Source organism: Melanotaenia boesemani, chromosome 12 (genome assembly GCF_017639745.1).
Source record: "Melanotaenia boesemani isolate fMelBoe1 chromosome 12, fMelBoe1.pri, whole genome shotgun sequence".
Lineage (NCBI taxonomy): Eukaryota > Metazoa > Chordata > Actinopteri > Atheriniformes > Melanotaeniidae > Melanotaenia > Melanotaenia boesemani.
The window spans coordinates 2,384,006-2,410,852 of NC_055693.1; the positions used below are offsets into that span (position 1 = coordinate 2,384,006).

Sequence of the window (26,847 nt, forward strand, 5' to 3'; positions counted from 1 at the left end):
GTGACGTCATGTAAAACAGAAGTTTTAAAGTGGACAGAGATGTTCTCCTGGTTTCTACATTCCCATAGAACTGCTGGGGTCTGAACTGTGTTTGGTTTGGATGCCGATGCTTGGTGAAGTCTTTTAGCTGAGTTTCCCCCATCACGTTGCTATGCTACATGCTAGCATTGCTGCTTCCTGGTGTGAGCAAACTTCTTCTGTACAAGAAGCAGTTGGTCAAACTAAACGTGTTAAAGTGAGTGTTCTTGGAGAGGGTTGGATGAAGGTGGCATTGATGCATTTGTATGAAGATATCTGAGACCAGCTGAAAGCATGGGGTCATTTATCAGGTATCGTGGACTAACCATGAGACAACCAAGAAACCATGAGAGGACAATAAGCAGAGGTCCCAGTAATAAGCCCTGGATGCAGGATGAATCCCAGGACTGATGTATAGAATTTGAAATGTGCTGCAGCTGCCTTTATGATCCTTCATGTTGGTGTTTGTCAAGTCGGAGCTTGTTTCTCTCCTCCAGCAGCTCGCTGCAGCCTCTGTTGGTCAGTGCTCAACTTCTTGGAGGGTTTCAGTGATCAGGCAACTGTGGCAGAGGTAGAGAGCTGACCCCTGACGTGGTTCCTCACTTAACAACACATGACTGAGTCTGCTCAGTAGCACTCGGTGATGTCAGGAATGTTTGGCTTTCCTCTGGAGTGTAACTGAAACCGAGATACGTCACCAGACTGCGTGACCTTGGCTGCTGTTTGGAGCACTTTTATTAGCCTCTATGTTTTTGGTAAACACAGGAACTCTCACCACCACACATCCGTCAGAGGAGACAAGACGGACTCCAGGAATCACAAACCTAAAGCAGAGTACAGATAAATGAGCTGATAAAGAAAAATGGCTGCTGCAGCTTCACACCACACTTTCTGCTGATGTTTGTAATAGTTTGTTGTGGATCATCAGCATCATGCTGCAGAGATAAGAACAGGTCACATGTTTCAGTCATTTATTGCTCAGAGCACAAATGGAGCACATGTAACTAAAACTTGGAAGATGGAGGAGGAGACATGAATGTGGAGGTTGTAGAAAGGACACATCAGAGCCCCTCAGGAGATCCCGCTGACCCGCAGAAAGCTTTCATTTCCGGCTGCAGCCCATCGCTGCCAGCTGTGAAATGCAGCTGATCCACCACGCTGCTGACACGTGACCACCGCTTCCAACACATCTGACTCGTTGGCATGTTTGATGCAGGAACCGCACATCTGGATGTGTTGCTGCTCAGGAGACAAACATGACGCTGTCGTGTCTGAATGCCAATAACAAACACCTGAGGCTGAACGAAAATAAACCACAGAAACGTGCATGAAGTCATCGTCTTCACCCTAAGCTGTGATGCACCATATCCAGCAGTGAAACTTCCAAAAAAATTAAAATACAAAATGGATTCAATTAATTCCAAACCTTATCATCCCATTTTTATTCCCAGTAGAAGATAAAAACATGTCAGGTGATGAAACTGAGACTTTTAACCATGTGATGACAATATGAGCTGATCGTGAATCTGATGCAGCAACACGTCTGGAAAAAGTTGGAACAATTTCAGAAAAATGATCCTCAGACTTTGAAGATCCTCCATCTACAGTGTAGAATATCATCAGAAGATTCAGAGAGTCAGGAGGAATCTCTGTGTGCATGGGACCGACTGATGCTGGTGATCTTCTCCATTAAAAGCAGACATTTCCTCTACTGGAAACCACTGCATGGACTCAGGAAGACTTCCAGAAACCACTGTCTGTGAACACAGTTCACCCTGAAACCCACAAATGCCGGTTAAAGCTCCATCATGCAGAGAAGAAGCCAGATGTGAACAGGATGGTGTAAAAAGTAGTTCCAGGGTGGTGTTCAGCACGGTGTAAAAAGTAGTTCCAGGGTGGTGTTCAGCATGGTGTAAAAAGTAGTTCCAGGGTGGTGTTCAGCATGGTGTAAAAAGTAGTTCCAGGGTGGTGTTCAGCACGGTGTAAAAAGTAGTTCCAGGGTGATGTTCAGCACGGTGTAAAAAGTAGTTCCAGGGTGATGTTCAGGGTGGTGTTCAGCACGGTGTAAAAAGTAGTTCCGGGTTGATGTTCGGCACTGTGTAAAAAGTAGTTCCAGGGTGGTGTTCAGCATGGTGTAAAAAGTAGTTCCAGGGTGATGTTCAGCACGGTGTAAAAAGTAGTTCCAGGGTGGTGTTCAGCATGGTGTAAAAAGTAGTTCCAGGGTGATGTTCAGCACGGTGTAAAAAGTAGTTCCAGGGTGATGTTCAGCACGGTGTAAAAAGTAGTTCCAGGGTGATGTTCAGCATGGTGTAAAAAGTAGTTCCAGGGTGATGTTCAGCACGGTGTAAAAAGTAGTTCCAGGGTGATGTTCAGCACGGTGTAAAAAGTAGTTCCAGGGTGATGTTCAGCACGGTGTAAAAAGTAGTTCCAGGGTGATGTTCAGCACGGTGTAAAAAGTAGTTCCAGGGTGGTGTTCAGCATGGTGTAAAAAGTAGTTCCAGGGTGATGTTCAGCACGGTGTAAAAAGTAGTTCCAGGGTGATGTTCACCACGGTGTAAAAAGTAGTTCCAGGGTGGTGTTCAGCATGGTGTAAAAAGTAGTTCCAGGGTGATGTTCAGCACGGTGTAAAAAGTAGTTCCAGGGTGGTGTTCAGCATGGTGTAAAAAGTAGTTCCAGGGTGGTGTTCAGCATGGTGTAGCATCTCTTCTTCTAACATGTCTGGAAACGTCTGGGAAGTGAGGAGACCAGTTGCTGGAGTTTTAGGAGAGGAATGTTGTCCCATTCTGGTCTGATGCAGGATTCTAGCTGCTCTACAGTCCTGGACCTTGGTTGCTGGATTCCTGCTTCCATGATGCTCCAGATGTTGTGTACTGGTGAAAGGTCTGGACTGCAGGCAGGCCAGTTCAGCAGCCGGACTCTTCTCCTGTGAAGCTGCTGTGATGGATGCAGGATGTGGTTCAGCATCGTCTTGCTGAAACCTGCAAGTCCTTCCCTGAAAGAGATGTTGTCTGGATGGGAGCAGATGTTGCTCTAAAACCTCCATGTACTTTTCAGCATTGATGGAGCTTCACAGATGTGGAAGCTGCCCACGCCATAGGCACTAATGCAGCCCCATCCCATCAGAGATGCAGCTTTTCACCTGTCCACTGATAACAAGCTGGATGCTCCCTCTCCTCTTTAGTCTGCAGGACACGCCGTCCATGCTTTCCACAAACTAGTTCACATCTTCATCCAGGTTTCCACTTTGCCTCAGACCATTTTAAATGAGCTTTGGTCCAGAGAAGACGGAAGAAGCTGGTTCTGGATCCTGTTCATGCATACAGAGATTCCTTTTGATTCTCTGAATCTGCTTATGATATTCTTCACTGTAGATGGTGGATCTTTAAAGTCTGAAATTGTTCCAGTTTTAGATCCAGTTTGTCTCAGATTGGTGAAGCTCTGTCCATCTTTCCATCTGAGAGACTCTGCCTCTCTGAAATGCTCCTTTTATACCCAGTCATGTTACTGACCTGTTGCCAGGTAACCTGATTAGTTGTTCAATGCTCCTCCAGGTGTTTCTGGTTTGTACCAGGTACTTTTCCAGCCTTTTGTTTCAACATCTGGAATGTTGTTTGTGTGACGGTACCTGCAGTCCAAGCAGATAAAAGATCATAAAACCACAATAATAAAAAACAAGTAATATTGGTTGATTAGATTTTGTTTTTATTTAGATTTTACAGAGTAGCAACCATTTTGGAATTGTGGTTATAAACGTGGGACGTTTTGAGTAAAAATGGAAGAGAATCATTATTCTCCACTAACATGAAATGAAACCAGACTTTCAGTTCACTTCGTTCTTTATTCAAAGTGTTAAACATAAATATTCAGCACTTGTTTCGTGGTGATGATTTCTGCGGGTGAACCTCCCCAGCAGGTTGGTCAGCTCTAAATGAAAAGGTATGTTATCTTTCAGAGAACTACCACGTCAGCAGCTCTGATGGGAAGACAGAGTCGGTGGCGAACCTGCAGCCTCAGCCGTCCCTCAACTCGCTGCAGTCCAGCTCTCCGGGTCCCAAACGTTCTGGAAACACTCTGAGAAAATGGCTGACCAGTCCAGTCCGCCGCCTCAGCCACGGCAGCTCCGTCAAGAAGCTCCCCAACAACAAGCCAAAGAAGACGGGTAAGATGAGCGGAGATGAGCCGCAGGGCTTCCAGAGCTTCACTTCCTCCCATTTATTTCATGTCATCACTGACTGATTAATGAGATGACTGATTGACAGGTACAGGATCTGGAAGAGAGGAGGTCAGGAAGAGCAATGAGCAGGGTCATCTGGACCAGGATGACATCATTGATGAGGTAAGCATGATTACTAATTAAAAAAAAGTTGGGGAAAATGGCCAAAAATACCAGAAGTGGGAAACCGGATTATTAAGTGAATACAGCTTTAAAAATGAACTGGAAAGAGCTCTAACCATCACTGATGACTGCTTTGTCTCATCAGAGAGTCCTCAGTAAGGACAGGAACCCGCTGTCCAAGACGTCCTCCGGGATGCAGAGCGGTGGCGAGGAGGAGCAGGAGGATGAAGCTCACCCTCCTCTTCCTCCACCCATGGAGATCATCAAGGACCCCTCAGTTCAGGAAGACAAGGTAATGGTGGAGGTTCTGGTTCCTCTCAGTGTCTGATGGTTGCAGAAGCTTCACCTTAACCCTTAAAACTCCACCAGATCTCTCCGAGCTCCATCTCTTCTACCATCACCAGCGTCTCAGGAGCGGTGGTGTGTAGCTCTGTGGTGTAAACTGTGATGGATATTTAACCCTTTAGCTGATCTACAGAAGTTTTCCAGACATTTCTATCACATCCAGGAGGTTTACAATCCAGCCTCTAAATGTAGTTTTATTCAGAGACTCTATCTGGTAAATCCACAATGATCCATGATAACAGCATTATTTATCACATTTCACCATAAAAACATCACCATCACTACTATGTTGCTAAGAGACCTCTATTTAGACCTGGACATGATGATGAAGCCACTTCCTGTCAGGCTTTCCACCAATCAGAGAGCTTAGATTGACAGTAACGTCCAATCAGGAGCAGCCAAAGATCAACCAGTGAGCAGAAAGTTCTATGTGTGTGTGAAAAGAAGAAAAATAAAGCTCCTCTATGGCTGGAATAAAGCCAAGAAGACGTTTCTGATGCACGGTGGCGCCACAAAGCAGCTGAGCTGGAGTTGGTTTAGTGAGGATAGCAGGTAAATAGTAGCAGGAATAACTGGAAATGAGGAAAAAGTGGAAACATGGAAATAGTTTCTGTTGTGTGTTTGTTTCAATAACAATATTTTTTCTCCTGAAAGCCAAGACTTGAGAGAACGATGAGATGAGAAAAGGTTTGGTCACTGTTGATCTGTGTGTTATTTCTACAAAGTTCTGTTAGTAATAAATTCTGCTTTCTTCTTCTGGTCGACCTTTATGCTGCTACATCTATTCATACATTCATTTTACATCATTTTACCTCCCAGTCTGACAGCTGAGGCTCAAAACATCAAAAATGTTTGAGTTTTAAGGGTTAAAGAGAAGTTCTGTTTGTAGGAACATCAGCTTAGTTTAAACCTCCATATTCAGTTTGTTTCCATGTTTTATGGACTTTTTTATTCTTTAATTCAGTTCAGAGTTTGTTTACAGAAACAGTTCGGTGGTTAATCCCAGTTCGTAGACGTAGCTGAGCGAAGGAAACCAGCCGCTTCTCTCTGCATATTAACAGTTCACCTTTAACTCTTGTTTCTGTTTTCTTTTCTCCTCCTCTCACCACATGTCCTCTAACATTCTTCTTCTGCCTTCCTCTTCCTCTCAGTCTTCGTCCTTGCTAACGTCTCTGCAGTCCTCCTCTGAGGTGCCCAGCGCTGCCGAGCTGGTTAGCGCCATAGAGAAACTGGTTAAAACCAAGATGGTGAGTGTGTGACGTGCAGCCGGACGCCGTGCATGGACCAGCTGTCGTGTTGCACCATGTCAGATGTTTGTGGGACAATAAAAAAAGATCATTGAAGTTAGCAGCTTGGCACAGAAAGCAGGCTTTTTGTTAGCTGCAAACTCCAAACCTGGAGGAAAACATCCATCGTCGGTTTTGTGGGGCTGAAAGTCTGAGATATTCTCCTGTAAACTTTGAAAGTTCAGAGACAAAACCTGACAAAAAGTTACAGCATTTCCTTCAGCTGCTTTCTTCCACTGGAGCAGCATTCAGACCAAAGCTTTGCTCTGAAACAAATCCTCCTCATCACATCCAAACTTTACCCATCTGAGGTGGAGAGGGCCAGGAGGAGCAAAAAACATGAAGATCATTCCTGATCCATCCTTCATCTGCTGGTCTCCGACTTTCAGACCCCGCCGTTCGTATTCATAGTAGTTTGAGTCGTGATGTTGGTCAAACGTGTTTGATGTTAAAATGTGATGCATGTACGATTCATGGCAGACGTTTTCTGTCATCAGCTGGAAAAATTCATCCTGTTTCCGTGAATCCTGCAGGACGTTCTGTCCAGTCACAGCAGCTCTCCTGCAGATTTGACTCAATCTCAATCTAATTTAATTGTTTGAAGCCCCTGAAGAGATGACAGAATAATAAAACTTTATTAAGCAGTTGTCAGATTAGCAGCGACAGAACATGGAAAATGTTTATTCCCTCTGAAAAAGGAAAGCTTTAAAGAGAATTTAAGGGTATGGGAGATGCTGTGTGTCTGGTCCATACGGTGGAGGTTCTGATGGGAAAAATGGATCTAGATGGTCTCTGTGGGTTGGAGGAAACATACCAGGGTCGTCATTCATCAACCGATCCAACGTACAGATCTGTGCTGTTAGAAATGCTGTTCATAAATTCTATCAATTCAGATTTCTTTAGCGGTGGATGAACTGCATGCCTAAAACGGTTTAGAAAAGATCAAGAAGCCAGAGATGCCTGAAAAATCTCTACGATGAAAAGGGTGTCAGACTGTCCGCTCTGACTGATGATGTTCAGGATGACATCAGTGTTTCTTTTTTTTTTTCTAGATTTTCATTTGAGTTGCACAGACATTTATAAAAACTTTAATATTTAACTCATTAAAACATAACATCTCTTCAGCGCGCATCAGAATTTTCTGGAGCATTTCAGGCTTCTCCCTGGATGATTGACAGCTGTATGTTCTGTGTTTATGTGCACACGTGTTTCGTTCCTGCAGCTGGAGTTGAAGTTAAAAGACAAACGGGTCTGTTTCCACGTCATGATCAGCTTGAGGCTGACGGATGTGATTTACCATTAAACTAAGCAGAAGAAGCAGTTTGTTGATGAGTTGGGTTCAGTCCTGATTTCTCCCAGAGGTTCTGCTTTGCAGAGATGCTCCTTTTTCTGTTGTGGGCCAAGCTGTAGTCAGGTGGTCCAAATGGAAAGGTTAGCCCACCACTACAAGTTGATCCTCGTGAGATGAGAAGGTGATGTTGGATGACTAGTCCTGACATCAAATCTTGGTAGTGCAGAGGTGTCCAACAACTGTCCTGAAGCTATTAGATGCAACCCTTCTCCAACAAGCCTGAATCAAATTTCTGGATCCCTTCCTCCACATGTCATTCAGCTCTGCAGAGGCCTGGTAACAAGCCATTCATTTGGTTCAGGTATGCCAGAGAAGGGATGCATCTAAAGGTTGCAGGATAGTAGCTCTTGTGGACTGGGCTTGGACACCCCTGTGGTATTGTGATGAGATGCTGCCCCCTGCTGTCAGAAAACCACATCAGCACCTCAGACTGTTGCTCTGAGAGGCTGTTAGAGATAAACTGATGATTAGTGTGACTGACTTATAGATTTTTCCTGTCTTCTCCTCAGACTGTAGAACCAGGAGCATACCCGGGCTTTCCCTCGCGGTCTCCACCAGAACAAACCACTCCAGTCCAGCCAAGGAACCCTGAACTGGAGCAGAGAGCCAAAGCTATGAGAGGACGGATGTGAGTACTCCTGTTTCTTCCTGCCACATCAGCCAGTCAGCTGCTACTGATGATGATGATGTTCTGCTTTTCCACTCAGGTTTGTTCTGAACGAGCTGATTCAGACAGAGAAGGACTATGTCAAAGACCTGGGCATCGTGGTGGAGGTACGGGTTTGAACTCTGCTTCCTCACCAGACTGATGAAGATGACAGATCTTGGCTTAATTGGTGGGTTTTTCTAACCCTGCAGGGCTTCATGAAGCAAATCGAGGAGAAGGGCGTTCCAGATGAAATGAAAGGAAAAGATAAAATCGTGTTCGGGAACATCCATCAGATCTACGACTGGCACAGGGAGTAAGTCCGGCCTCCGCTGCAGGACCACGGGGGGGTTCTGGACTGGCTGATGATTGATAACATCTGTCTTATGTCTGTCAGCTTCTTTGTAGGAGAGCTGGAGAAATGTCTGGACGACCATGAACACCTTCCCGAGCTCTTCATCAGACACGTGAGTGAAACCGTCACCTTGTTGTTAGAGGTGAGACCTGCTGAGATCTGAACGCCTGATGTTTGTGTTGCAGGAGAGGAGGCTGCACATGTACGTGGTTTACTGTCAGAATAAACCCAAGTCGGAGTACATCGTAGCAGAACACGACACATACTTTAACGTAAGGCAACTTCTCATCTCTTTAAGGCTCCATTTCTTTCCATCATCACCAATTTCAGACCATTTCCACTTCATCTGACCCATTTAGTCCTGAACTTGATGTCTTCTGCTGCCTACTGCAAACTGAGTTTGTGCAGGTGTCAAGTTGATTCCAATTAAATCCATCATATGATCCACATTAGTCCAGTTTATAACTGTGTTCATATACAATGGCCTAACTGAGGAAACCGTCAAATCTTCTTTGATTTAATCCTCCATCCTGAGCTGCATGAGAAGACAGAGGAAAACCTCCATCAGAACCAAGAAGGAAAACCTCCATCAGGACCAGAACCAAGTAGGAAAACCTCCATCAGAACCAGGAAGGAAAACCTCCATCAGGACCAGAATCAAGAAGGAAAACCTCCATCAGGACCAGACCCAAGAAGGAAAACCTCCATCAGAACCAGAACCAGGAAGGAAAACCTCCATCAGGACCAGAACCAAGTAGGAAAACCTCCACCAGAACCAGAACCAGGAAGGAAAACCTCCATCAGAACCAAGAAGGAAAACCTCCATCAGGACCAGAACCAAGTAGGAAAACCTCCACCAGAACCAGAACCAGGAAGGAAAACCTCCATCAGAACCAAGAAGGAAAACCTCCATCAGGACCAGAACCAAGAAGGAAAACCTCCACCAGAACCAGAACCAGGAAGGAAAACCTCCATCAGGACCAGAACCAAGAAGGAAAACCTCCATCAGGACCAGACCCAAGAAGGAAAACCTCCATCAGAACCAAGAAGGAAAACCTCCATCAGGGCCAGAACCAAGTAGGAAAACCTCCATCAGAACCAGAACCAGGAAGGAAAACCTCCATCAGGACCAGAACCAAGAAGGAAAACCTCCATCAGGACCAGACCCAAGAAGGAAAACCTCCATCAGAACCAGAACCAGGAAGGAAAACCTCCATCAGGACCAGAACCAAGTAGGAAAACCTCCACCAGAACCAGAACCAGGAAGGAAAACCTCCATCAGAACCAAGAAGGAAAACCTCCATCAGGACCAGAACCAAGTAGGAAAACCTCCATCAGGACCAGAACCAAGTAGGAAAACCTCCACCAGAACCAGAACCAGGAAGGAAAACCTCCATCAGGACCAGAACCAAGAAGGAAAACCTCCATCAGGACCAGACCCAAGAAGGAAAACCTCCATCAGAACCAAGAAGGAAAACCTCCATCAGGGCCAGAACCAAGTAGGAAAACCTCCATCAGAACCAGAACCAGGAAGGAAAACCTCCATCAGGACCAGAACCAAGAAGGAAAACCTCCATCAGGACCAGACCCAAGAAGGAAAACCTCCATCAGAACCAGAACCAAGAAGGAAAACCTCCATCAGGACCAGAACCAAGAAGGAAAACCTCCGTCAGGACCAGAACCAAGAAGGAAAACCTCCATCAGGACCAGAACCAGGAAGGAAAACCTCCATCAGGACCAGAACCAAGAAGGAAAACCTCCATCAGGACCAGACCCAAGAAGGAAAACCTCCATCAGAACCAGACCCAAGAAGGAAAACCTCCATCAGAACCAAGAAGGAAAACCTCCATCAGAATCAGAACCAAGAAGGAAAACCTCCATCAGGACCAGAACCAAGAAGGAAAACCTCCATCAGAACCAGAACCAAGAAGGAAAACCTCCATCAGGACCAGAACCAGGAAGGAAAACCTCCATCAGGACCAGAACCAAGAAGGAAAACCTCCATCAGGACCAGACCCAAGAAGGAAAACCTCCATCAGAGCCAGAACCAAGAAGGAAAACCTCCATCAGAATCAGAACCAAGAAGGAAAACCTCCATCAGGACCAGAACCAGGAACCAGTTGGGAGTGGAAAGTACAGGAAAGAGGGGTAAACAAGCAACATAACTATAATCCAGGGATTCCTGCTGAGAAAGAAGAAGAGAAACACGAATGAATGACAACATCAGATGTTTCTACATGGAGAGTAAAGAGAGCAGAGAGGAGCCCAGTGCATCATGGGATGTACCCCAGCAGCCTCGGCCTCTAGCAGCAGAACTAAAAGATGGATCAGGGCCACCAGGCCAGACCTGGTATAAGATTTATCAGGAAGGAAAGTTTAAAGATGATCTGAAAGGCAATAGGGTTCTGCTCCCTGGAGTCAAACTGGGAGCCGGTTCCACAGAGAGGGGTCTGATACCTGAAGGTTCTGCTTCCAGAAGCCAAACTAGGAGCTGGTTTGCTGTATCTGCAAATTTTGAATTGGGGTAAAATCTGTTGTGTTGAGGGTTCTGGTGTTTCTCAGTATGATAGCAGATACTAAAGTCAAGTTATTGTACAGTATATTATGTTGTTTTTCAGGGAATCCAGGCAGACATTCAGTCCAGACTGACTCTCAGTGACTTTCTAATCAAACCGATCCAGAGAATCACCAAATACCAGCTCCTGCTGAAGGTAACTGACACTGGTTGTTGGATACGGTCACTTTACTTCCATCAAGCATAGGGGCATATGTGGGCTCCCTCAAGGTTCCATCCCTGGGCCTCTTCTCTTCTCACTTCACCTACTTTCTCTTGTCTCAATTCTTAGGAAGTTTGATTAGGATCATTTCTTAGCTGACGATGGTCAGATTTATGTTCCACTGAAGCAGGAAAATGCTAACTCCATAACTTACCTACTCTGGTGCATTACTGAAATTAAGGCATGGATGTCTCAAACTTTCTTGCATTTTAATGACAATGGACTGAGGTTCTGTCGTTTGGGCCTAGCGATTCCTCCAAAGTCGATCTTGATCTAAGCAAATTAAAACAGTATTTGCCTACAGCAACAAACCTCCATGTAAAGCTAGACAGCAATCTCCAGGTTGATGCTCAGATTAACTCGGTAGTCAAATCTGCATCAATTGGCTGAAGTTAAATCTCTCCTTTCTTTGCTTCACTTTGAGATTTTAATCCATGCTTGACTTTTGTAATGCACTAAGCCAGACGTCAGTCGCATGACTCCAGCTAGTTTTGAGCGCTGCTGCTCGGCTTTTCCTGTTACTAGGAAACGACAGCATATTATCCCAATCTTAGCTTCCCTCCATTGGCTTCCGGTTAGTTTTAGGATTCATTTTAAAATCCTTTTATTCTATTTTAAATGTCTCCATGGCCTGGCCCCACAGTATCTGTCTGATCTGCTCCAGCCTTACGCCCCCTCCCGTTCTCTCAGGTCGGCAGATCAGTTTCTGTTAGCCTGTTAGATGCTGCTTGTTTGTGAAATAAAGTTATTTCATATTTCCTCTCAGGATTTCCTGAAGTACAGCACCAAGGCAGGAATGGACTGTGAACAAATTGAGGTAAAAACGGAAGGTTTTTCTCTGTCGTAAGATCCCAGGCTGCATCCAGACGGCGTAGATAAACTCCTCTGAAACTTCTCTCTGCTTCTACAGAGAGCTGTGGGTTTGATGTCTCAGGTCCCCAAATTATGCAACGACATGATGAATCTGGGTCGGCTGCAGGGATACGAGGTACGTTTCGACATGTCTGGGCTGCAGTAACTCTGAATGTTGGCTCAGCCCTCAAACTGTCCGTCCACCGTCTCTGCAGGGGAAACTGACCAATCAGGGCAAACTGCTGCAGCAGGAAACTTTCTTTGTGACGGAGCAAGACACCAGCGTCCTGTCTCGCTCCAAAGAGCGCAGAGTCTTCCTCTTCGAGCAGATTGTCATCTTCAGCGAGCTGCTGAGGAAAGGCTCGTCCACACCTGGTTACCAGTTCAAGAAGAGCATCAAGGTACGCAGACATGCCTCCCTGATGGAGGTGCAGCTTCCTCATTTAACCTTAAAAAAAAACTTTTCTTAACCTTTCAGATTTTACCTGAAAACTGAAAGGTTTTTAGATTTCTTTTTTTGCAGTGTGGTTAATTTAGAAAGCTCTATAACAGTAAATATCATGAATAATAATCACAACAATCATATTTTTTATTAATCATAAATTATTGAGCAAAAAAAAAAGCCAGTTCTCAACCACAATTTGAACTCCATGGGTGGTGTTTGCCTTACAACATTTAACCATCTTATACATACAGAACGAAGAGGACCCCCCAGATTGCTGTGCTTACTCCAGTCCCCAACACTGTGCTCCCAAAGTTTAAAGATTGTCAAAGAAATATGCACGATGAAAATCAAATGAAAGATTTTATTAGTGCAACAGAAATTGATTTACAAAATGCAGATCTTTTATTTGCAAGATCCTTGATCCTAATTTTTAAGTACATAAGTCACATGAGTCACAGTTAAGCATTTAAAACAGAAAAAAGCTAAAGTTACTGTCACTGTTTATAAAGCCACCCTTTTCCACATGGCTCAATTCTTCCTATTTTATTATACTTAAAAAAGACTAAAGAGGTTCCTCGGGGCTCACTTCTTGGACCTTTTTGGTTCAAGGTTGTTTTTTAGACAGTTAAAAGTGATGTAACTGTAAGAGTGGGCCAGAGGGCTAAACATGCATCTGATATTTGGAGCAGTTTGTGTTCAGGTGGCTGGATAAGGTTTGAGTAAATAACTTTCTCCACAGGTATCTTGTTTGGGCCTGGAGGAAAGCATCGACAACGACCCCTGTAAGTTTGTCTTGTCATGTCGTGGCTCATCGGAGCGTCTCACGCTGCAAGCCGCCAATGTCGACATCAAGCAGGTGTGGGTCCGACACATTCAGGAAGTCCTGGACGCTCAGAGCAACTTCCTGTGTGGTGAGAAAGCAACACATTTATCCTCTGTAGTTAAACTAGGCCACACAGCTGTCTGCATCCTGATCAGACTAGGGTTGGTGTTAATACTCATTTTAAAACGGATTATAATTTGTGTTTTATCCATTGCCGGTTCTGGCTAGAGAACAAATTTCTGCTGCTTTAGCTTCTCAACATCATGTTGCATGCAGGCAAGACAAGTTTATTTTTAGCACAGTTAAACAACAGGGTGATTCGAAGAGCTTTACAGAATACAAGAAGCATCATTTAACATTAAAAACAAAAGAAAAAGGAAAAAGAAAGAACACTTCAGTTTAGTTTTTGTTTAACTGGAGAAAGTTCAGACACATCCAGTCATTAATCTCTTCAATGCATTTACCAAGAGCCTGTACGGGGCCTCGGTCTCCTGGCGACATTGTAATATAAATCTGTGTGTCATCTGCGTAGCTATGGTAACTAATGTTGTTCTTAATGACCGGTGCCAGTGGGAGCATGTAGATGTTAAACAGAAGAGGCCCCAGGATGGAACCTTGGGTAACTCCACATGTAATTCTTGTCTGCTCAGATGTAAAGTTACCTACTGATGTAAAGTACTTTCTGTTCTCAAAACCAGTGTAGCACAGAGCCAGAGAGGCCCACCCAGTTCTGCATATTGTGGTCAACTGTATCAAATGCAGCACTGAGGTCCAGTAAGATTGACATTTTTCCATCATCTGTGTTTAAACATATGTCATTAATGACTTTGGTCAGAGCATCTGTGGTGCTGTCTAAAACCTGACTGGAAGACATCATAGCAGTTGTTTGTGTTAAAAAGTCATTTAGTTGATGAAAAACGGCTTTTTCAATGATCTTTCTAAGAAAAGGAAGATCTGAGATCGGTCTGTAGTTGCTCATTTGTGTCTAGATTGTCCCTTTTTAGCAGAGGCTTGATTACAGCTGTTTTTAGAAGCTCTGGGAAGATGCCTGAAATGAAAGATAAGTTCACAATCTGTAACAGATCTGGCTCCAGAGTCTTTGCGAACTTTTTGAAAAAACCTGTAGGCAGCACTACCAAACAGCAAGAAGAGCTGCTTGTTTCAGGCCTTTACAAAAGGATTTAAATTCAGAGCTTTTGGTTACCTCCAAGTTTGGATTAATTATTGAACCCTATCCTGTTTTCTATATTTATAAATAAATCTTATATTCATAAATTAGTAAAGGTGTTCCTCGGGGCTCTATTCTTTGGCCTTCCCTGTTTTCTATATTTCTAAATTACTTGGGTGAGAAAATTTTAATTTAACAATACACCTTCGTGTGGATGACATTTTTATTTACAGGCATGATCCATTTATAAGAGTGGTTCTCAACCTGGGGTCCAGGAACCCCCAAGGGGGTCCCCCAAAGAGCACAGGGGGTTCTGGAAGCTTCGAACATTCAGGGCCATTGTGATTAATGTCCACACTTTGTTCCTATTTTAAGAAGAAAAAGAAAAAAGTAAGGCTATATGTTGCTAATTTAACTTTGGCTCAGATGACATTATCTATAGTGAGAATCTGACTTTTTAAAGCATAAAACCAGCATAGTTTCAGCACGCGGTGGGGCAGGGGTCCATGGCTTTTCAGTTTTTGCATGAATGGGGTCCTCAAGGAAAATAGCTTGGGAACCACAGGTCTAAAGCTTCGGAATTAATTTCCCTCAACTTCTCTTACACTTCAAAAATTATTTTTGAATTTTTAAATGTATAATTAAATTTAAATCTAACTTTATAGTATTTCATGGTCTTGATGCTGCTGTCAATTACTAAAATAATTGTATATGTTTTAACATCAATTTAATTAATTAAATTACTTAAACACATTCAGTTAATTATGAATTTAACAAATTAATTTATTTTCTAATCATATTTACTACTGACATATCTATGAAATTATATATTTGAATAATTATATATGCATGTATTTTTAATATTTCTTCAAAAATGACCAGATTTAGCTTTTTAAATTTATTTAATGTGTTTATTTCCAAATTGAATAAATTGACACATGTAATTAATTATTAAATGCTTTATTTATGTATTTCATTGTGGCACTTTTCTCCCTCCATAGCCGACAGCCCAAGCTTTCATGTTCTGACCTTAATCTACTTTTATATTTTAGTGCTGTGTTTAAATGCCTTTGGGTCTTAATATTTTTCATCTTTCACATTTTCTTTCATTTTAGACGTTTTCATCTTTTAATAGGTTTTGTTTTTATGTTGATTTTCTGTCAGAAAAACATTGTTTTTGCCTCCTGATTCAACTCTTACTAGGTCGTAACATAAACATTGAATTGCAAATTTAAATTGAGTCTGATTTTAGATGAAAGAGCAAAAAAGCTGCCAAGTACTTAAAAAGATGGTCAAAGATGTCCACCAAACATCAGCTGTCCAAACTGTGATTCAGCTCTGCAGAGTCCCATTGAGTACCAGAAGGACAAGAGCGGAGGAAGCGGCGGCTCCTCGCTGACCAGAAACCGCTCATTGTCGGGGAATCGGCCCGCCGTGTCCTCTAAGAGCCGGCCGTCCTCAGACGTCGGCCTCGGGGACAAAGATCTGGAGAGGAGCAGAAGTCAGATGAAGGTGTCTCAATCAAACGGCGGCTCGTCGTGTTTGGAGTCCAGGGTGAGTTCTTGTGAGACGCTCACAGTCTGAGGTTTTCTCTGCTTGAAGTGTGGAACACTGCAGCACTTTAAGTGGAGCATGAAGCAGCCAAGGTTAAAATCTAGGCTGCAGGAGGAGGAGGAGGATGCAGGAGGAGGAGCAGCTTTCTGCTGGACATCATAAACCCGCCAGGCTGTCCCCTTCCTGCCCTACTTTGGTCACGTTTTGCTCTCTCCAGGTTCATCAGCTCCACTTCAGCAGCATCATTATTCCTCCGATTCTCTCCAGAATCACACGGACCTCCTGCCTCTCCTCATTTTTCCAATCTAACAAATATGGCGTCAAAAGTTAATGCAGCTTAAAATTTAGTTTCTGCCCTGTCGTTGGAAAGATATTCAGATGACCTAAATCAGACTAAGTTGGTATCGATCATATTTAGATTGGTTGAGGTTTTTTGTTTTTGTTATCTTTTTCCTCAGAGATGTGTAGACCTTCTCCAGGACTGAGACATAATCTGATTGAGTGGATTTTGATGCAGGATTTTAGTAGCCTGTTCAACACTGATTGGTCCATTTTCCATGCACAGCCAATCGTTTGCCACCCAGAGGCGAGGAACCTTTGAATGACTTATAAACTTTAATATCTTTAAAATTATGATGCCAAAAAAACGAAAAACTTTTAGCAGCACAAACGTTTGACACCATTTGTGTTAGATCTGATGTAGGGGGGAGGGACTACCTCACTCAGGTGTCGCAGATCATTTCCACCTGCCGAAGTCTAAAAACAGATCGTCCCAGTTCTGCCGTCCGTTTTCTTTCCTGCTCGGCTCATCTCCTTCTCAGGCTGATGTCTGCAGCAGGGTTCAGACATAGAGGTTCCACGTCGTCCACGCTTCGCTGGAATCTGTCGCTTGTTGAGTTTCAACCACATGCTGATGGAGACGAGCAGCTCCATCATGGCTGTGGGCGGGGCCACATGTAGAACATTCTGGTCTCCACTGGGTCGGACCTGTAAGAAAACAGAGTAAAGGCCATTAAAAATGACACGTCGCCATTTTTCTCCTTGTTGTAGTACAAAGACGTACGTTACCAAGATGAACTGTCCTTAAAGAAAACATGAACAACCAGAAATTTCTGGATAAAAATAAATGAAGTTTTAATATTTTACTTCAATTACACATTAACGTATTTTATTCATTTACATATTTTTATTTCTTTTTATTTTCATTGTATAAATTTTATATTTATATTGTTAGCGTCTTTTAAATCTGCTGATATAGTGAAGAAATATAGAAATTTTATAACTTAAATTTATAAATTAAATTATAAAATCTTATTCAAGAAATTTCTCACTAATGATTTTCTATTTATACACTCGAAATGAATGTTTTGTAATCAGTTATCTTTTTAAAAACATTAAAAAATTCCTTATTTCTTATATAGTTTTTTAATATATTTTATTTATTGGACTTAGTATTGTAGAAAATGGATGGATCTCTTTATATATATATATATATATATTATTATTATTTTTATTGGCGTTTTTACACTTTACTCATGCATAACAACTTACAAATCACAATCGATCTACAAAAGTTATCCCCCTGCCTTGGAACATTTTTATATTTAAAAGATTAAATCTCGAGTGAACGAATTAGGAATTAGTTACTTTTATTAAAACATTACAGTTAACATCATCTGTTTTTTTACATTTACCAAATTCATCCTGGGGCCCAGATTGGACCCTCTGGGCCGGTTTGGCCCTCGGGCCGTATGTTTGACACCCCTGGTGTAGATCTTCAGACCTTCCTCTGAAAACACATCGACTCCACTTCCTGCAAAGCTGCTGCATCATCACACTAGTTGGCTGGTTTCAGGAACACCTCATTTCTGTTGAATCTGACGTGTGATTGGTGGAGTAAGTGTGACTGGAAATATGACTATTCCTTCCTCCTCTTCCTCCTCCTCGGCCCCAACCTCCCCCTCCTCCTCCTCCTCCTCCTCAGCTCATGGTCGGCCATGACATCATCGCAGTCAGCAGGTCTGTTATCCCTCCCACATAGACACACACCTTAACCTTGTCCCCCCTCCCTCCCCGTCCCCTCCCTCTCAGGACGGAGACGGTGGCTGTAATGGCGTCTCCTCCACCATGCGGGTCACTCAGGACTACTCGGCGCTCAAAGAGAACGAGATCTCCGTCAGCCAGGGGGAGACGGTCCAGATCCTGGCCACCAATCAGCAGAACATGTACCTGGTTTACCGGCCGGCTGACAGCCAATCACCCGCCGCTGAGGGCTGGGTCCCGGGACACGTCTTAGGCCCGCCCATAAAAGACTCTTCCTCAACCACGTCCTTCCCAGCAGCTGTGGCAGACGCCAACAACATCAAGTAAGTCCCCCCCCGCCCCTCCTCCACCCGCAGACACTACTGGACCGGATCAAGCTCCGCCCCGTTTTGGTTTGTTTTTGTCGATTTTTGAATGGGTTCCTAACTCCTCCCTGCTGCGCCCTCGCCTCCTAACTCCTCCCTGCTGCGCCCTCGCCTCCTAACTCCTCCCCCTCCCTGTAACGGTACATCTGCTGCAGCGACTTTAAATCTCTGAGCCGAGCTGCTGACGTAAAGCGGATAGAAAAACGTTTAAAAAACGTCCACGTGGAGCCAAAACCGGACTCTTTATTTCAGTTCTAACCTGCTTTCCTTTTTGTTCGTTTTCTTTGTACTTTTTTGTTTCTTTTTACTGTTGTTTGACAGAAAAACTCACCTGCGTCCTTCAGGTGGACTCGACTCTCCACAGAGGAGAAGATTTATTTGTTGTCTGTGGCAATCTGTAAACACATTTGTTTGTTTATTCCTCTTGTTAATTATTTTATTTCACAGACACAGTTGGATTGATTTCCTTCTTTTTGTGTTGATTTTGTTGGCAATTCACTGTACAAAGTTAATTTTCTGATAGCTGACTGAGGCTCTAGAACATTCCTGTTTAAAAAAAAAAAGAAAAATTCCATTTGCACTATTTATGATGATAAAATATGAAGTCAGGCTGTGCAATATGTTATTTGACAGCAGCGGTCAGCATTGTACTGTCGGTAGTCTGAGAATGATTTTAAATGTATTTTAAAGCTGTAAAATAAACCTTTTTGGACTTGAGCATGAGTTAGCGAAGCAGCGTGAAGGTGACCATGTTTCTGTTCTGCGTTAGGCTGAAGATGGTTTGTAGTTTTTAATATTTGTAAATAAATCAAAGCAAAGTTGAACGGCTCCCTGCATCTGTGTGAGCTACAAACAGGAAGCCAACACATCCACCAGGCTTTATGCTTTCTGCACCTTTTTTCTGTTTCATTTTGGATTTGTTGTTGTGATGTTTTAGTTTTTCTTTCAGTTTGTACTAACATGGACGGTTTGACTCCACAGAAGAAACCAGCGTCCAACTGGGCGAACGTGAAAAATGTAAAACAGCTTATTTTATAGGTTAAAATGAAACAGAAAAAAACAACTTGTTTTTCTCTCCGAAACCAAAATTAAAACTGATAGTCGTTATCTGTTTCTACAACGCAGTATTAAGACCACATAAAGAAAGTCCTAATACAAGAAAAACGTCGTAATTTCACGAGAATAAAGCTGCTGAAGTACAACTTCACAACCCTCGTTTTAACTCGTTAAAATATTACAACTTTATTCTCGTAGTATGTGGAACAAAGTTTATTTGTTTTCAGAGCAAAAATTAAAAATCAAAAAAGGACTACAAATGGTCTTTTTTTTCGAGAACGTAGTGCTCGAGAACCTGCATTAAACTGTCATATTAAAACATCAGTAACACTAGCAGCAGCATCTGATTGGCTACCTTAATCATGTGACAAGGAAGAAAACAAGAAGAAATTTTATTGCTTAAAACTCTCAGAAGTGGAAACTATGGAAGCATGGAGCTGTCACCAAAATACAAAAAAACTGGGATCACGTTATAACCTGACAGTTTATTGTAAAAACGTGAAACGTGTCATGTTATATCATCACCTGCCTGCACGTGAGACTGTGCATGCGTGTGTGTCTGAATTGCCACAGAGCATTACCAGCTTGGGACCTCTTGAGCCAGAATCCTGCAGGTTGTCAATATGTCCATACTGCAGTACACCTGACTCAAATAATGGGTTGTTCAGAGGCTGGCGCAGGCCTGGACAACAAGCTTTTGGAGAACTATTTCATTTGAACCTGGTGTGTTTCAGCAGGGATGCAATGAAAACCTGCAGGACACTGGCTCAAGAGGTCTGGAGTTGGTGATCCCTCCCATAGCGTGTGTGCTGCTCTTACCACGTACCACAGATTACGCCTATGGCTGTCTTCTAAAAATAAAAATGAAAATTATAAAGGCTATTTGCACTGCTGGGACCGGGAGAAATAAGTTGCCGATACAGAGACGTAGTCCTGTCTGCTTTAAGGATGCAACATCAACACAGTGTCCTTCACCAGATCTCTCCAATGAACTACAACTTAATCCCATTTAGTAAATTAGACATTTCTCTGGACATACAGCACATACAGTTTCCCCATACAACGACAAATATGGTTTATAGTCCACGTTTTCAACATAAAGCGCATCACGTTATAACGTTATAACGTAATACGGTTCACATTTTTACAATAAACTATCATGTTATAAACTATCATGTTATAAATAAAATATGTTATAAACTATCATGTTATAAATAAAATATGTTATAAACTATCATGTTATAAATAAACATGTTATAAACTATCATGTTATAAATAAACATGTTATAAACTATCATGTTATAAATAAAATATGTTATAAACTATCATGTTATAAATAAAATATGTTATAAACTATCATGTTATAAATAAACATGTTATAAACTATCATGTTATAAATAAACTATCATGTTATAAACTATCATGTTATAAACTATCATGTTATAAATAAACATGTTATAAACTATCATGTTATAAACTATCATGTTATAAATAAACTATCATGTTATAAATAAACTATCATGTTATAAACTATCATGTTATAAACTATCATGTTATAAATAAACTATCATGTTATAAACTATCATGTTATAAACTATCATGTTATAAATAAACTATCATGTTATAAACTATCATGTTATAAACTATCATGTTATAAATAAAATATGTTATAAACTATCATGTTATAAATAAACTATCATGTTATAAATAAACTATCATAAAGCGCATCACGTTATAACGTAATACGTTTCACATTTTTACAATAAACTATCATGTTATAAACTATCATGTTATAAATAAACTATCATGTTATAAATAAACTATCATGTTATAAACTATCATGTTATAAATAAACTATCATGTTATAAATAAACATGTTATAAACTATCATGTTATAAATAAACTATCATGTTATAAATAAACTATCATGTTATAAATAAACTATCATGTTATAAATAAACTATCATGTTATAAACTATCATGTTATAAATAAACTATCATGTTATAAACTATCATGTTATAAATAAACTATCATGTTATAAATAAACATGTTATAAACTATCATGTTATAAATAAACTATCATGTTATAAATAAACTATCATGTTATAAACTATCATGTTATAAATAAACTATCATGTTATAAATAAACTATCATGTTATAAACTATCATGTTATAAATAAAATATGTTATAAACTATCATGTTATAAATAAAATATGTTATAAACTATCATGTTATAAATAAACATGTTATAAACTATCATGTTATAAATAAAATATGTTATAAACTATCATGTTATAAATAAACTATCATGTTATAAACTATCATGTTATAAATAAACTATCATGTTATAAATAAACTATCATGTCATAAATAAACATGTTATAAACTATCATGTTATAAATAAACATGTTATAAACTATCATGTTATAAACTATCATGTTATAAATAAACTATCATGTTATAAACTATCATGTTATAAACTATCATGTTATAAATAAACTATCATGTTATAAACTATCATGTTATAAACTATCATGTTATAAATAAACTATCATGTTATAAACTATCATGTTATAAACTATCATGTTATAAATAAAATATGTTATAAACTATCATGTTATAAATAAACTATCATGTTATAAATAAACTATCATAAAGCGCATCACGTTATAACGTAATACGTTTCACATTTTTACAATAAACTATCATGTTATAAACTATCATGTTATAAATAAACTATCATGTTATAAATAAACTATCATGTTATAAACTATCATGTTATAAATAAACTATCATGTTATAAATAAACATGTTATAAACTATCATGTTATAAATAAACTATCATGTTATAAATAAACTATCATGTTATAAACTATCATGTTATAAATAAACTATCATGTTATAAATAAACTATCATGTTATAAACTATCATGTTATAAATAAACTATCATGTTATAAACTATCATGTTATAAATAAACTATCATGTTATAAATAAACATGTTATAAACTATCATGTTATAAATAAACTATCATGTTATAAATAAACTATCATGTTATAAACTATCATGTTATAAATAAACTATCATGTTATAAATAAACTATCATGTTATAAACTATCATGTTATAAATAAACTATCATGTTATAAATAAACTATCATGTTATAAACTATCATGTTATAAATAAACTATCATGTTATAAATAAACTATCATGTTATAAACTATCATGTTATAAATAAACTATCATGTTATAAATAAACATGTTATAAACTATCATGTTATAAATAAACTATCATGTTATAAATAAACTATCATGTTATAAATAAACTATCATGTCATAAATAAACATGTTATAAACTATCATGTTATAAATAAACTATCATAAAGCGCATCACGTTATAACGTAATACGTTTCACATTTTTACAATAAACTATCATGTTATAAATAAACTATCATGTTATAAACTATCATGTTATAAATAAACTATCATGTCATAAATAAACATGTTATAAACTATCATGTTATAAATAAACTATCATGTTATAAATAAACTATCATAAAGCGCATCACGTTATAACGTAATACGTTTCACATTTTTACAATAAACTATCATGTTATAAATAAAATATGTTATAAACTATCATGTTATAAATAAACTATCATGTTATAAATAAACTATCATAAAGCGCATCACGTTATAACGTAATACGTTTCACATTTTTACAATAAACTATCATGTTATAAACTATCATGTTATAAACTATCATGTTATAAATAAACATGTTATAAACTATGATGTTATAAATAAACTATCATGTTATAAACTATCATGTTATAAATAAACTATCATGTTATAAATAAACTATCATGTTATAAATAAACTATCATGTTATAAACTATCATGTTATAAATAAACTATCATGTTATAAATAAACATGTTATAATGCGATAAGGTCCTAATCTTTTTTATTTGGGTGACAGCTCCACCCTTCCATAGGAAACAAGTGGTGTGTATTTAACACATATTCAAAGTACTAAATCAGATATTTTGACTGGTAGATAAAGTATTAATATGCCCATTCCTACATCATGTTGACCACACACACTAAACCGTGTTGAACTCATCTGATCATTATAAATCCGTCCACAATGAAATATTTCCTGACTTCGTTTTATATGATCATTAATAAAATAAAACTGTTAGATGTTTTAGTTTCTAGCTGGATCTGTGGATACGGATTCTCGCTTTACCATAACAGTTGAGTCGTAGGTTTAATTACCTTTTGTTTTCATTCTCAGCACTAATTTGTAAAAAAAAGATAACGGTTCATTATCCCATTTTACATTTTGGTGGAAAAACGAGTGTTTTTTTCTGTTATCCGAATTTTTGTTTGAAATGAAGAAACAAGCTGAAAACACACAGACCTTCTTCAGGGTTTGTCATCTTAATAGCAAATCAAAGACATTTTTAACAGTCTAAAGTGAGATTAAGTTATTAAAAGGCTCATTTTTGATAGGAAGAAGCATTTTATACATGTTGTTCCCACAGAAACGAGAACAGTTCAGGGGGTTTATTGTAAACTGAGTCAAACAACTACAATTTCCTCTCATTTAGTATGGAGGATCAGAAGTGCCAAAATAAAAAATATATACAGAAATAAAAGAAATTGCTCAAACTAATTGTAACAAATTATAAAAAATATAAAGCAATATATAAAATGTGACAAAGTGAAACAAAAAATCACAAAGTAAATAAAACTTCAAATTAAGTGATGAGGTAAATGACCATGTGAAATTCAATTAGTCACATTTTATATATTCATAGAAAAAAATTAAAATCTTGTAAAATTTTTTATTTTGGACGTTCTGGTTTCTATAATTTAAAAACCAATATGGAGGAAAACGCAGTGGAAGTTTAAACTCGACCCCGAATCTTTCACCATTTGTTCTGCAGCATTTACAGAAAACAGAATTATCACAATTAAGAGTAAATTATGAGAAAATATTAAAAAATAATGTTTTATTGTCTTTCTGTCACTGAAAATGAGCATTTTACAGGCTTTTTATTGTGGATCTACAAAGGCTGGAATGAAGCGGAGTAATCCAGCTAAAGGAGAAACTGAGGGGTGGTGGTTCCTCAGTGCAGTCATGTCGGTGCAGATCAGTCTTCTGCAGCTTCAGGCAACGACGATGATGTCAGGAAACACAATGTTTAAAAAAGGAAAAAAAGTTTGTGTATCTGTATATTAAATATTCTAGTGACCCTGTATTTTTATGACATTTAAGTGATGGAAGTATTTCCATCCCAGAGATGGGGCTAAAAAGGAGGCGGCTGGCAGTCATTGCAGTTAAAGAAACATGAAAACTTGTTTTCTATGGGTGAAACTTATTCTGGAAGTCAGAAAAACCTTCATTTTTTTTCAGACTGAATAAAATCTTCACATTTATCCCAGAATAATTTGGGTTTAAAGAAAAGTCAATTTTCTGCAGAATATTTTTTCATTAGAGCAGTGAGTCTGTTTTAAGTCTTGGCTCAGTACAGAAATCCTGATTCAGTTCCTGGTGAGGTTTGAGTCCAGGCTGAAGGTCCAGATGCATCTCTCAGGTCCTAGTTCAAGTCTTAGCTGGATTTGATCAGGATCAGATCCTGATTCTTCTTCTTTTGTCCTCCACGTGTCCAGTTTCTGCCACCATGCTGAGATAAGCCAAGTTTCCAGCTAAGAGTTTCACCTTGTTGCTGCTAAAATCCTGTTTTTTTCTGCCTGTCACTGTCAGATCTTAGCTGGTTTTTACACATGAAACTAAAAAGCTATGTCTTTGTGTCAAAGAACCTAAAGATCCACTTTAAACTGCTTCTTTGCTAAGCTGTCTGATATGTGTCGACACAACTCTGGTTCATCTCTTGAGTTTGGAGCTTTTTTTTTTTTTAAATGATTCATATGTCAGTGTTAAGTGACTTAAATAAATTCAACTTAAATTAGCCTTTAACATAATAATGTTAGCCCCAACAAGATATTAGCTGCTATATTAGCATTAACCCGATAGCTAATTTAGCTAAAATGCCAGACTTATAAAGATAACATTAGCTGCAGTGTTAGACTAAAGATTAATCTGTTGTTCCTATATTAGCATAAAAAAACTGCAGTTACTACTTCAGTCTAAATATGCCAGTACTAGTCTAAACATGAAATTAGCCCAAACTATATTACTTTAGCTGTTATTTTAGTCTAAGCACAATGACTGCATCAGCTATGTTATCCAAATTATGATCATGTTAGCATAAATAGGATGTGAGCTGCACTGTTTGCTTATACAAGCCAGTTTTAACAATTATTTTATTTTATTTAACCTTTATTTAACCAGGTAAAAAAAATGTTTGAGAACCAGTTATTGGAGTTTAATAGAAGAATCTTGCTTTAAACAATAAAATTTGTTGCTGTTAGCATAAAAATGGATATGATAGCTACTGCATTAGCCAACACAGCATTAGCTTCTGGATTTGTTTTACAAATGTTATTTTGGCTGGAACATTATCAAAAACAAGATAACATGTACTTAGCCGCTAATGTTAGCATTAGTGGCCCAAGCGGAAACTCTGGATCTGGACTGTATGAGCTAATTGCATTTCTAATTAAGTCAGTCTGGTTTCCATAGCAACAGACCTAAAATTAGCTTACTAACCACCACACAGCGTTTGTTTACCTCCACCAACGTGACCACACAGTCGTCGTTGCCTCTGCAGCCAGACTGAGCCGGGTGCCGCTGAGCTGCTCTCTGATTGGATGCTTGATGTTTGTCCTCCGTGCACCAAACAGGAAGTCTCTGTCATGGAACACACTGCGTGCCAGGAAACGCGCCGAAGCTAGGGACTTCTCGCTGGGGGTCAGAGGTCAGGAGAACGGCCTCCTCCGTAAGCCCAAAGATGCCAACCCTGCCCCTCCCCCACTCGCCTCACCCGCTCCCGGGCCGAAGGCTAAAGTAAGTATGGCGGGCCGATGGCGCACGCTGGTGATGTCATCTGTGTGTGCCGTAACCCCAACCCACCCCCACTTGGTTTATTTATGTTCTTCCTAACATGTGTGTGCGCATGTTTGTGCACAGAGCACACACAGCTCTGTGGTTCTCAACCTGCATCACAGGAATTTGCATCACGAACTGATCAGAACAGGAAGTGCTTTATCTTCTGTTCTGAGTAGTGATGTAAAGGTCAAAGGTCAGCATGTAACAAAACTGTCACAGCCGCTGTTACCATGGTGACCAGCTGCTCACCGGCTCAGTGGATTCAGACATGCAGATGTGAGCTACAGTTCAGAAATCAAACGGTTGAGAACCACGGAAGACGAGCGGTGGGATGTTATTTAACCCCTGAAATTCACCTGCTGGAAAATAAAGTCTGATTCCCTTTTGTGTGTTTTTGTTGTTTT

The 26,847-nt window shown here is 39.7% G+C and overlaps 1 protein-coding gene across 2 annotated transcripts in view; it reads left to right on the top strand.

Moving 5' to 3' along the window:
- kalrna (kalirin RhoGEF kinase a) overlaps positions 1-26,847 on the top strand; it is a 203,368-nt gene that overhangs the window by 165,653 nt on the left and 10,868 nt on the right. The window contains exons 41-57 of one of the 2 annotated variants that reach the window (XM_042002791.1): positions 3,971-4,177; positions 4,278-4,354; positions 4,500-4,646; positions 5,851-5,946; positions 7,846-7,964; positions 8,044-8,110; positions 8,195-8,298; positions 8,380-8,449; positions 8,523-8,609; positions 10,956-11,048; positions 11,881-11,931; positions 12,025-12,102; positions 12,182-12,367; positions 13,151-13,322; positions 15,739-15,956; positions 18,048-18,322; positions 26,239-26,401. In XM_042002791.1, the coding sequence (XP_041858725.1) occupies positions 3,971-4,177; positions 4,278-4,354; positions 4,500-4,646; positions 5,851-5,946; positions 7,846-7,964; positions 8,044-8,110; positions 8,195-8,298; positions 8,380-8,449; positions 8,523-8,609; positions 10,956-11,048; positions 11,881-11,931; positions 12,025-12,102; positions 12,182-12,367; positions 13,151-13,322; positions 15,739-15,956; positions 18,048-18,322; positions 26,239-26,401 (2,210 nt within the window). The remainder of the gene's footprint in view (positions 1-3,970; positions 4,178-4,277; positions 4,355-4,499; positions 4,647-5,850; positions 5,947-7,845; positions 7,965-8,043; positions 8,111-8,194; positions 8,299-8,379; positions 8,450-8,522; positions 8,610-10,955; positions 11,049-11,880; positions 11,932-12,024; positions 12,103-12,181; positions 12,368-13,150; positions 13,323-15,738; positions 15,957-18,047; positions 18,323-26,238; positions 26,402-26,847) is intronic. The other variant, XM_042002792.1, reaches the window with a different exon arrangement.